General features: G+C 48.6%; 1 protein-coding gene across 2 annotated transcripts in view; it reads left to right on the top strand.

Annotated features, from left to right (window-relative positions):
* The window catches only part of MAP2K4 (mitogen-activated protein kinase kinase 4), a 114189-nt gene extending 111390 nt beyond the window's left edge, over nucleotides 1-2799 (top strand). Inside the window, exon 11 of one of the 2 annotated variants that reach the window (XM_021067890.1) lies at nucleotides 257-2799. In XM_021067890.1, the coding sequence (XP_020923549.1) occupies nucleotides 257-370 (114 nt within the window). In that variant the 3' untranslated portion in view covers nucleotides 371-2799. The remainder of the gene's footprint in view (nucleotides 1-256) is intronic. The other variant, XM_003132006.5, reaches the window with a different exon arrangement.

Genomic DNA, 11678 nt, shown 5'->3' on the forward strand with positions numbered 1-11678 from the left:
CTCCAGCAGCTCTGTTTTGTGCTGAGGAACGGACACCCCCTGGTGCGTGTCCCACCAGGTGCCAGGGTGGCTTGTCCAGATCGTGACACCATGTGTCTTAAGCAGGCGTGCCCATAGCCACTAACACATCTGTAGGACGCTGAGGCTGTGCTTGCCTCGGACTGCGCTGCGCTATTGTACAGCTCTGCCTGCTTGGTGCCTTCAGTTCTGTGCTCTGACGCCAGTCTTGATGATTTTTCTCTCACTATTCTTGCAGAAACACCCCTTTATTTTGATGTATGAGGAACGCACCGTAGAGGTCGCATGCTATGTTTGCAAAATCCTGGATCAAATGCCAGCTACTCCCAGCTCTCCCATGTATGTCGATTGATACCGCTGCTACGTCGGACTCTAGAAAAAAGGGCTGAGAGGAAGCAAGACGTAAAGAATTTTCATCCTGCATCACAGTGTTTTTATTGCTCGCCCAGACACCACGTGCAATAAGATCGGTGTTCGTCTCCATCCTGTCTGTAAACTCCGTACCCCGTCACATCCAACCCGTCACGCAGTGTTAGTGCTGGTCAGAGAGGCCTCGTCCTGCTCGTCCGTGATGACCGTGGCCGTGAATCTCGGAAGTTAGTACCATCAGTTTGTTGGCTGTGATTAGATTTCACCTTAAGTTCATTTCTAGACTCGAAACCCGGAGACGCAGCTGGTGGAATGGTGTTTTGTCAGACTGCCAAGGGCCGGGTGCGCCGTGTCTGAACACAGACTCAGGCTCGCGTGAGAAGAGCGTGCACAGCCGACGAGACATGTTGCCTCTGGAGCTGGGAGACTTCCTTCACCAAGTGCAATAGGTTCACGGATCGGACGTTCTCTTGCTTTACAGCCACCGTCGATGTTTGGGGGTCGATGTGCTCGGCCAAATTTCCTGTTTGAAAGATCATGTCCAATTAGTGAATTTACCTTTACCAAAAACCCAGTAGCGTCCGGAGAGGTGCACATCCCAACGTGAGACAGGACGGAACGTGTTCTTCCCTCCTTTCCCAGTCCTTCTGCTCGTCACTGGGAAGACTCAGGAGTCTGCCGCTTGTCAAAGAAGGTGCTGATCCTAAGAATTTTCGTTCTCAGAATTCGGTGTGCTGCCAACTTGATGTTCCACCTGCCACAAACCACCAGGACTGAAAAAAGGAGAAAGGACGGAGGGCAGGGGCAGAGTTTACAGGTGTTTTTAATTCTCGTGTCGTTTCTGGAACAACTCGTAGCAGCTCTGCATCTCCCCTTGGTCCCGAGCCTAGTCCTTCCTTTAGCCATCGTAACTCGCCCGCAGGGAGGAGTAGCCAGTAGCCATGTGCCTTGATTGCGTAGATGAAGATTCCCTGTGGGCGGCAAAAGACCAAATCTGCTGTTTGGCGTCACTGGTTCAGGTCTGCAGCTTCTGAGTCTCTTCTCTGCCTGTGTGGTCTCCCGCCGTTCTGTGACTTTCGCTTAACCCGAGGTTGCGCCTTTTTTCCCCTCCCGGAAGGAAACCTTTTTAATTACCAGGGCTGTTCCTCCCCAGGGACGTTGAGCCCCCGTCTCTCAAACGCCATCGTGTTCCGCAGGCTGGAAAGTGTGAGGCCCTGCCGACGGGGTGGGCGCTGATCGTAAGCTCGTCCCCTGCCAGGATCTCTAGCCCGGCGCCGCCGCCGCCGTCTCTTGGAATTGGAATTCTGCAGAAAAACGAAACAAAACAACCCACAGAAGACAAAACCCACCCAACCCCAGGATAGTCGGGAGAGGCCGTCTGAATCCGCATCTTCTGCCGCCCTTCCTCACTCAGCCCGGCCCCGAGCATCCGTGGCACAGGCGGTTGAGCAGCGCTGTGAGTGGCTCAGGCTCCCTGGAGTGTAACGCGGCCGAGGTTGGGGCGCAGGCGACGCCGTGACAGAGCCAGATAGTGGTAGGTGTGGCGGTGTCTCCTCCCGAGTGAGTCGCAAACACTTTCCAACCATAAAGGGAGGATGGTGCTGTTTCAAGTTACTTCCCTGTAAACTTCAGAATTCACAGAGGCTTCTTCGCTTTGGTCCACCTGCCTGCTTTTCCTGTTTCTCCCCCGCGGGTCAACGCGGACTTCCCAGTGTTGCAAAGGGATCACGGCCGTGTCTCCCTCCGACCACGCCAAGCCATCGCCCTCCATTGCTCCCGGGGACTCAGGAGGAGCCTGTCTCTCTGCTGTCAGCCTCCGTCTGGCTCAGCCTAGGGTCACTCTGCCATATGCAAGTGGAGATCCGAGCAGTTCTGACTGTCCAGGAGCTCATCTGACCGTTCTCTTGTGTGGATGACCACATACAAAGGCAATTTTAGTGTATTAATCATAGATTATTATAAACTATAAACTTAAGGGCAAGGAGTTTATTACAATGTATCTTTATTAAAACAAAAGGGTATATAGTGTTCACAAACTGTGAAAATAGCGTCAGAACTGTACATTGTGAGCTCTGGTTATTTTTCTCTTGTACCATAGAAAAAAAATGTATAAAAATTATCAAAAAGCTAATGTGCAGGGATATTGCCTTATTTGTCTGTAAAAATGGAGCTCAGTAACATAACTGCTTCTTGGAGCTTTGGAATATTTTATCCTGTATTCTCGTTTGAATTCTTCCTCTATTTAAGATATATACATGGAATCGAAGTGTTTATGTCATAGTTCTATCCTTTTGCCTGCAGGTCAGTTGTAATAAATCTAGAATGTGATGATGACTTGTAATTTGATTTTCTGAAATCAGACCCTGAGAGGGGGAAATCAAGTAAATTCCATTAAATTATCTGCGTATTTCACATTGGGGAAGATTCTCTTCTTCCGAAAGTGTTTATGGCTTCTTTCTTTTCCTCCTCCCTTCTTGTGGTTGCTCTCTCTCCGCGTGTTCTCCTTGGAGGAAAGCTTTGCTTCCTGTTTGAGCAGGCGTGATGCAGTCTCTTGAGATTTGTTTCATTTTTTCTTTCTTTTTCTTTTTTTTGCTTTCTAGGGCCGCACCCGCGGTATATGGGGGTTCCCAGGCTAGGGATCCAATTGGAGCTGTAGCCACTAGCCTACGCCACAGCCACAGCAACGCCAGATTCTTAACCCACTGAGCAAGGCCAGGGATTGAACCCGCAACTCGTGGTTCCTAGTGGGATTCATTTCTGACGCACCACAACGGGAACTTCTCTTCAGATTTGTTTTTTTGTTGGCCACCCTGACCTGCCCAGCTTTCTTTTTAACTTTTTTTTGTCTTTTGTCTTCTGTACTTTCAGGGCCCCACCTTTGGCATGTGGAGGTTCCCAGGCTAGCAGTCTTATTGGAGCTGTAGCCGCCAGCCTACACCACAGCCACAGCCACGCCAGATCCGAGCCGCATCTGTGACCTACAGCACTGCTCACGGCAGCGCCTTGCCCGGCTTTCTTAATGCCGAAGGCAGAGGGTGCCATTGTTGAATCCGGGTTGTGGGGGAGAGAGACGGCTTGGAAGAACCCAGCCTTCCTTGGCCCAGCGTCTGGCCATCGGCCACGCTTTCTCCTCCTGCTGCGGTGGCTGCAGGCGGGCGTCGGATGTCAGCTCACGTTGCAGTCACTCGCGGTGCCGAGAGGGGCGGGAAGGGACTGGCGCCGAGGGCAGACCCGGGAGGGCCGTGGGAGTGAGCAGAAAGCCGTGGAAGCCTGGGAGCCGGGGAGAGGACTTGGCGCTCCAGCCCCACGAGGACCCGTTGTGCTTCCACCGCTCACAGATCCCATCCTGACTCCTGAGCACAGACGGCTTCCGCACCTTCCCTAGCCTGGCCTGAGATGCCAGAGACGCCGTAGCAGAAGCAGGAGTGGTAAGTGTCAGGCGCTGTCCAGGGTGCGCGGGGTGAGGCTGGAGGAGCACTGACCCCTCTGGCCACGCCTCGGCTGCTGGGGAACAAGACCCCATGGAGTTTGCAGATCCCAGCTGAGCACGGACGGCGGGCGAGACAGCGTCAGGGGTCTACACACTCCGAGTTCTGCTAACCTCCTCCCATCCTAAAAGCAGCCTTCACAGTCAGGTTGCGGAAGCCCTTTTTAGATGGCAGAGAAAAACAAGGCTCAGAGACGTGAGGTTCTGGCCCCGATAACTGTTGGGAGGAGAGCTGAGACTCGAACCCAAGGCCGGAACACTTACCATGAGAAATTATATTAATTTAAAACCTGCCATCCGAGTGTCTGCTGTGGCACAGGAATTGGGTTACGGATCCGGCGTTGTCTCAGGTGGCTCGGGTCACTGCTGAGGTGTGGTTTGGTTCCCACCCCGGCGTTGCCACAGCTGTGATGGAGCTCACAGCCGTGGCTGGAATGCCATCCCTGGCCCAGGAACTTCCGTATGCTGTGGGTGCAGGAAAAAAAAAAAAAAAAGTGCCGTCAGGAGAGTGAACTATGGTTGGGGATAGTCCTCTTACAAACCTCACTGAGGCCGGCTTCGCTGTACTGGGAATGAATAGAAGTCAGGGGTTTTGGCGCCACCATGGGGCTTAGCAGCCGATAAAAAGGCAGCGGTGTAGAAAGTAAGAACCAGCCAGAGGACTCCAGGTCCTAATTCTTCATAGGGATACCTGAGAACTCAGCCTCAAGGTCCCTGTGGGCATGGAGATGCTATGTGGCCATCACGGAGGGTGGAGACGAGGCAGGAGAAGACTCTGCTAGTATTAAAGTGTCCTTTGGCTTCTTGGTCCCATCCATCTGTCCCAGCTGTGGGAGGATGGATCAGGGTTACAGGAAGTCCTGACAGTGCCCGGAGGCTGGCTGCCCATCTTGGAGGTCCAGAGGTGGTTTGGGTCCCCAGCTCTTGGCCGGGGCTGATGCACCAGTCGCATCCTAGCATCTGTGCTGGTTACTTGAGCTGTAAGCGGGAAGGAGCCTAAAAACTGTTGGTCTTGCCCTTGTCAGCTCCCTTAAACACCTCACTAGGTGGTTTGAGGGCAAAGCCAATCAGCCATGGAGATGCCCCCGTAGTGTCCATTGTAAGGTGTCGTGGGATGTTAGTATTAGACTGGGTGGTGTCAGGAGTGCCTTTAGTATATGCAACATCAGCTTCCATCACCTCCTGGGGATTTACTGTTGGCTAAAGTGATGTATTTCTTGGTCTCGGCCAACTTTTAGATACGTGTGTATCCAGGAATTCTCATCTCCGAGCTGGAACACATCACATGCGTCAGTCATTCGGTATCTGCAGGAACAGCTTTTTTGCTGATGACATGCCACAGTGCATGTACTTCTTAAATGCAAGGTGTGACTCTGGTGTTTAAAACCATCAATCCGTATAGAGCATCGTGCAAGGTCACGGTAAGTGATCATAACGTATAATGAGTCAAATTTCTACCTGCCCTTGAACTTCCTGTCTACATAGACATTTTGCTGAAGAACTGTGAAATCAGACTTTCCGTTTTTCGGAGCACTTACACACTGGTTAAATACGAACACAGCTCTTTGAGGTGGAAAGGCTCTTTTTGCTTCCCTCCTGCACACAAGGCGGTGGTCCTTTTTTCAGGGTCCACTGCCATAGTCATCGAGGGACTTGTACTTCATGCCAAGGCAGACTTTCTCTCTTAGGCGCCAGAGGCCCAGAGGAGATGGAAGCCAGGGAGTGGTCTGATCTGCTTTGGTCTTTGGAGAAATCCCTTCAGTGACTGTAGGCTGGAATGGAAGCAGGGAGATTTGAAGACCAGTTGAGAAACTTGGAGTCTTAGAGGCAAAAGTTGGGGGAGGTAAAAGAAGTGGAATGAAAAATGGAGAGAATTTGAGAGACGGCTCAGGGAGTGGCCGTGGCTAACTGGCTGCTGATGGGGAAGCAGGGGGCGAAAGCTGTGCTCTGGCCCGAGTGGTTCCGGTCGCCCTGGAGAATCTGTGCACCTTTCACAGCCTTTCTCGGGTCATCCAGCCTGCTCTGCTCTGTTAGGCCTCGGGGTGCCTAAGCTGAGGCCTTCTGTTGGGAATTCTTGTCTTCATCTGTCTTTCTAAATCACCTGCTTGTTCTTTAAGACCCAGGTTAAATGTCTCACCCTCTGGAAGCCTTTCTTGATTCTGTCCTCCGAGGTCTAATCACTTAAAAAAGGAAAGAAGAGAGAAAATAGCTCTATGGCGCATTTAACCGCGTTTCGTTCGCCGTCTCTTTCTGTACTTGTTGGTGAGTTACTCGAGGTCCGTCTTAGTCGCCCTGTGGCCCGGGACTATAGTCAGTTAGTTGGCCTACATTTGTGAGAGTTTTTCAGTTCAAAAGGGCACATAAGCCTGACTTTTGTTTTCACACAGAAAGAGAGCGTTTCATCCTGTTGGGCTTAGCTGGTTTTTTCTCAGAACAACGCAAAATAAATTGGATTTACGTATCCACGGCATAGTTCTGCTAAAAGCAAAGAAGTGAACACGGACTCTAGTTGGGGCTGTCCTGCCACAGTCAACAGTGAGCAACCAAATTTTAGGTCCTCTGTAAACAGAAGGAGTCAACTGACCTGCAGAAAGTACCGGTGACTTCTGCTTCTGACAGGATGTTACCGAGATGCCGCTGACTGCACTCCTCATCGGAGTGTCTGCACAGGTCATTACAAAATAAAACCATCTATCTTCAAATGCTTCTCTGAGTTGGCGCAAAAGGAATCTGTGAAGTCCCCCCACAAATAGAAGCAGCAGGAATTCTCAATCCTAACCTGCTTTTTTCTGTTTCTAGAAGGTAAATCCATTTTCAAAGCCTGAAGCATGTTTCATGAAAGCATTTTCCTGCTTCAGTTGAGGACAGAAAAAAGTGTTAAGAACTTGCTAGGAGCAGCTGTTGTTCTGAGGGTGTGAGGGCCTTTCTTTGAAAGTTGCCTGACCAAGTGCCAACAGGTAAGTCTTTGGTGCTGGAAGTTTCTGCTGAACCTTGGAAACCTTGAGCTTTCACGTTGAAACGTCCGCAGGGTTTCAGGGCTCAGGAGGTAAGATGTGGCACCTACCCAGGGTGGGATGCATATCTGCTGGGAAATCCTCCAGAGAGGCTGAGACCCTAAAGTGCTGCACACAAAGTGTAAGATGGAAAGGAATCTGCCAGTTGGTGGGAGATGGAGTTGAAACACACTTGCCTTCTTCCTGGCACTGGGTGGAGGCAAAATATTACCATCTCCAGGAGTCTGTAATCGCAGATCAGCTTCCATGTACAGGGCTCTTGGTCTGAATTCACACTGCTTCCGGGGGCCAAAAGCCCCAAGCAGAAATATGCTGCGGATATTTTAATGGACCTGATACTGTTGTCAGCCAGCGATTGGCAGAAGTAAATCAAAATCATCTTTGGAGGAGCTCTCCTTCAACTCAGGCTCAAGGAATTAACACAGGTAAGGCTCAAAAGGAAATGAACAGTTCACAGTCAGAAATCACGAACACAAACAAGACGCTGAATGAGAGAACCAGCAGAGACCACAAGCAGTACCAGTTACTTGAGTTATCAGATAAAGAATACCAAATAAATGTGAAATACGTTAAAGAAATCAAGTGGGAAACTTGAAAATATGAGCCCAGGAATAAAAGACTCTCAAGTAAGAAGAAGTGAGAAGCATCAAATAAAGCTTTTAGAGTTTAACAGTGTAGACAGTGAAATATCGAAGTGAGTGGTGCGGTGGAGACGCTGGTTCCCGCTGCTCCGCCCCACATACCCAGATCTATTCTCCCTTCCTTCCTTTTGTCAAGGAAAACATGATTTTTACCTGGGCATGTAAGTCCCTAGCTGGTGACTGTTCCTCCTCCCCCACTTGTATTCAGCTAGTAATAGTAATACAGTGATCCCTGTGAAAATAAGTCATAACTGGCAGTGACCTGTACCTGACCACACAGTTTACTCATTATCACTTTTCCTCGCCTTTCCTGCCACAAAGTCGTCTTCTTCCCAAATCACCAACCTTTCTTATTATTGTATCTTTTTTCTCCACCCCTCTCTGCTTCCCTCCTTCCAATGGATGGACAGATGGATGGATGGATGGATGGATAGCATATTTTTGAGCTTTGGTCTTTATTTTGTCAGAAGGTCATGCTGTCTTTTCCCTTAACCTATAAGGGGAAATCAAGTCATGCTGTCTATACTATTTGGAGATTTTTCCTCTTGATATACTCTTGCATCCATATTGCATTTTGATTGCTGTGTAATATTCCATTGCACTCATGGGCATTTTGGTTATTTCCCAGATTTCTCTGTGGTGACCAAGCACCTCTGTGAATATTCTTGTCCGTGTGTCCTTTTCCACAAGTGCTAGAATTTCCTTCGGATTCATGCTCCAGTCAGCTTGCTGGATCATGAAGCGTGTAAATGTTTAAGTGATTGCACCAACTTAACTCCACATCTTCCCCAACATTTGGTATCTTAGACTTTTAATTTCTCCCCAACTGAAGCCGTTTAGAGGGCACCTCACAGTGATATTGCGAGGACTTTCCCTTATCACTAATGATGAGCAGCCTATATACATATTTATGCCAGAAATGTTTCCTCGTCATGTTGCTGCTCATTTTCTCATTGGATTATTTGTTTTACTAATTTGTTCCTGTCTTTGTATGTTATGATCCAAATTGTTCATGGGTGTGTATTGAAAATACCTTCTTTCAGTCACTTCACTTTTTAAAAGGTATCTTTTGATGAACAAATACTATGTGAACATCAGTTCTTCACATCCATATTTCATAACTCATGGTTTTTGCATCCGTTTTAAAAAATGATATAAAATTTTAATCCTAAGATTTAAAAATATTCACTCTGTATTTTATTCTAAGAGTTTTAAAGTTTTACTTGTGACATTCGAGTTCTAAATATCCATTTGGAGGAATCGATTTGTATAAATTGCATGATGTGGAAATATAATTTCATCTTTTCCATGTGATGATATTTTTCAGCTGCATTGATTAAACAATCGGTTCCTCCTTTGGGTACTGATCATATTCCTCCTTTATCAGATAAAGCTTCAAACATGCATGCAATTTTTAGGCTCTCGATATTTTCCCATTGATAACTGTCTCTCCCCGCACCACTACTAAATTGTCTTTGTTACTGCTCCATAAGAAACCCTGATATCTGATAACCCCTTCCTGCTTTTTTTTTTTTTTTTTTTTTTTTTGTCTTTTTTGCTATTTCTTGGGCCGCTCCCGCGGCATATGGAGGTTCCCAGGCTAGGGGTCAAATCGGAGCTGTAGCCGTTGGCCTACACCAGAGCCACAGCAATGCAGGATCCGAGCCGCGTCTGTGACCTACACCACAGCTCACGGCAATGCCGGATCGTTAACCCACTGAGCAAGGGCAGGAATTGAACCCACAACCTCACGGTTCCTAGTCGGATTCGTTAACACTGTGCCACAATGGGAACTCCTTCCTGCTCTTCTTTTTAACAGGTGTCTTGCCTGTCCTTGACCCTTTTCTCCTATATATACACAATTTTTTCAAAGCCAGCCCTGCTGAGCTACAGCTCACATACAATGCAAAGAGGACCCAGTACCTTACTGATATTTATGGCTGAATACTATTCCACTGCATGCATCTAGCACATTTTGTTTGTCCACTGATTTGCTGAACACACGTGTTGTTTCTACCTTGCGGCTGTTATGAATACTGCTGCTCTAAGTTTGTGTGCGGAGGTATGATTCTGCTCCTCTCGTGCATATTCCCAAGAGTGGGTTTGCTGTCTGATGCGGCAGATTCTGTGATCACTTGTGAAACTGCCAGATTGCCTCCCAGAGCGGCTGCATCATCTTGCATTCCCACTGGCAAAGCATGAGCGTTCCGATTTCTCCACATCCTTTTTTTCCTCCCCTGAGAGTTTTATGGTTTTATCTCTTAAAATTATGTTTTTGACCCATTTGAGATAATCACGACTTATGGTGGGAGGTAAGGGTCCAAACTCATTCTTTCCCATGTGGCGTTTCAGCTGTCCTGGCACCCCTTGCTGAAAAGCCTCTTCTTTCTCCCACTGAACAGACCTGGCACCTTTGTTGAAAACCAGCTTGCCGTAGGTATATAGGTTTATTTCCAGACTCTCAATTCTGTTCTGTCTGCCCCTGTAGACACATAGGAAAATGGAACATAGGTACTGCCCTGTCTCGGTTGTCACTGCTTTGTGGCAAGTTCTGAAACTGGGAAGGACGCGCTGTCTTGTTCTTTTTCAGGATGGTTTGACTCTTCTGGATCACTTGTAATTCCACATGGATTCCAGAACCAACCCTTCAGTTTCTACAAAAAAGTCAGCTGGATTCTCCCCAGGGATTGTGCTGAATCTGTCAGTCAGCTTGGGGGCCCGTTGAACCTTTCGCTGTCTTCCAACCCGTGAACACAGGGCATGTTACCATTTATTTAGCTCTTCTTCAGTGTCTTTCATCCATGTTTTGTCGATTTCAAGGTACAAGATTGGCACTTCTTTTGTCACATTTATCCCTCAGCATGCCATCGTGAACAGAATTGTTTTCTTAATTTCGTGGTTGGGTCATTCATTGCAGGTGTGTGAAATACAATGGATGTTTTGGTACAGATCTTGTATCCTACAACCTGGCTGAACTCATGTACTAGTTTTAATAGTTTCTGGTGAATTCCTTTGGATTTTCTACATACATGTTCGTATTGTCTGCAAGTTGACATGCTTGTACCTCTTTGTTTTCGATCTGGGTGGCTTTTGCTTCTCTCTCTCTGTCAGTCTCCCTGGCGAGACTCTCCAGTACCGCAGGAGCCATCTGCGCCCTGTAGTCTCAGTGCCCTGTGCCCACTGCAGCCTCTGTCTCCCGAGTGCAGGGTGGGGAAAGGGAGCCCACCCCTCTTGATGATACTCTCCTGGAACTTGGGCTCAGCCACAGGAGGCTGGGGCAGTGTGAGAAAAACCTGGAGTCCTACTCCTTTAGGGAAGACAGCTGTGTAGTTGGGAGCCAGGAGGAAGGAGCCCTGCGGTTGTGGCTGCAGCCACGTGGAGTCCCCCCTGAGGAGCCAGGAGGGGGAGGGCGCAGGCACGCCTTAGTTCACATGCCACAGACTCTCTGTTCTTACCGAGGTTTTGTAGGTTTTCTTGAATAGATGTTTTTTTGTTTGTTCTCTACCTTAAGGACTCTTTGCAGAAGCTTAAAATTTAAAAGAAAGGGAGTTCTGATTGTGGCTCAGTGGTAACAAATCCATCTAGTATCCATGAGGATGCGGGTTCAATCCCTGGTCCTGCTCAGTGGGTTAAGGATCCGGCATTACTGTGAGCCGTGGTGTAGGTCGCAGACGCAGCTCGGATCTGGCATTGCTGTGGCTGTGATGTGAGCTGGCAGACACAGCTATGATTCAGCCCCTAGCCGGGGAACGTCCATATGCCGAGGGTGTGGCCCTAAAAAGACAAAAAGTTGCCAGTTCCTCGGGGGCCAGTAGAATGCCTGCTGATGTTCTGCCGGGTGTTGATTTCTTCACTCTGCATTCTGGGATAATCTCATCAAGTTCTTTGAAAATTCTGTGTCGTTTTTTATTGGAATTGCAGTGACTCTCTATATCAGTAGTTCTCGAGCTTGAGCATGTCAGAATCTCCTGCTGGGCCTCACCCCCTGGAGTTTCTGCTTCATCGGTGTTGGGCAGGACCGTGGCATTCGCAAGTTCCCGAGTCAGGGATCGAACCTGAGCCACAGGAGTGGCCCAGGCCACCGCAGTGACAATGCCGGGCCACCAAGAACTTCAAAATTTGCATCTTTAACCAGTTCCCAGGTGGTGG

This window comes from Sus scrofa, chromosome 12, assembly GCF_000003025.6.
Source record: "Sus scrofa isolate TJ Tabasco breed Duroc chromosome 12, Sscrofa11.1, whole genome shotgun sequence".
Lineage (NCBI taxonomy): Eukaryota > Metazoa > Chordata > Mammalia > Artiodactyla > Suidae > Sus > Sus scrofa.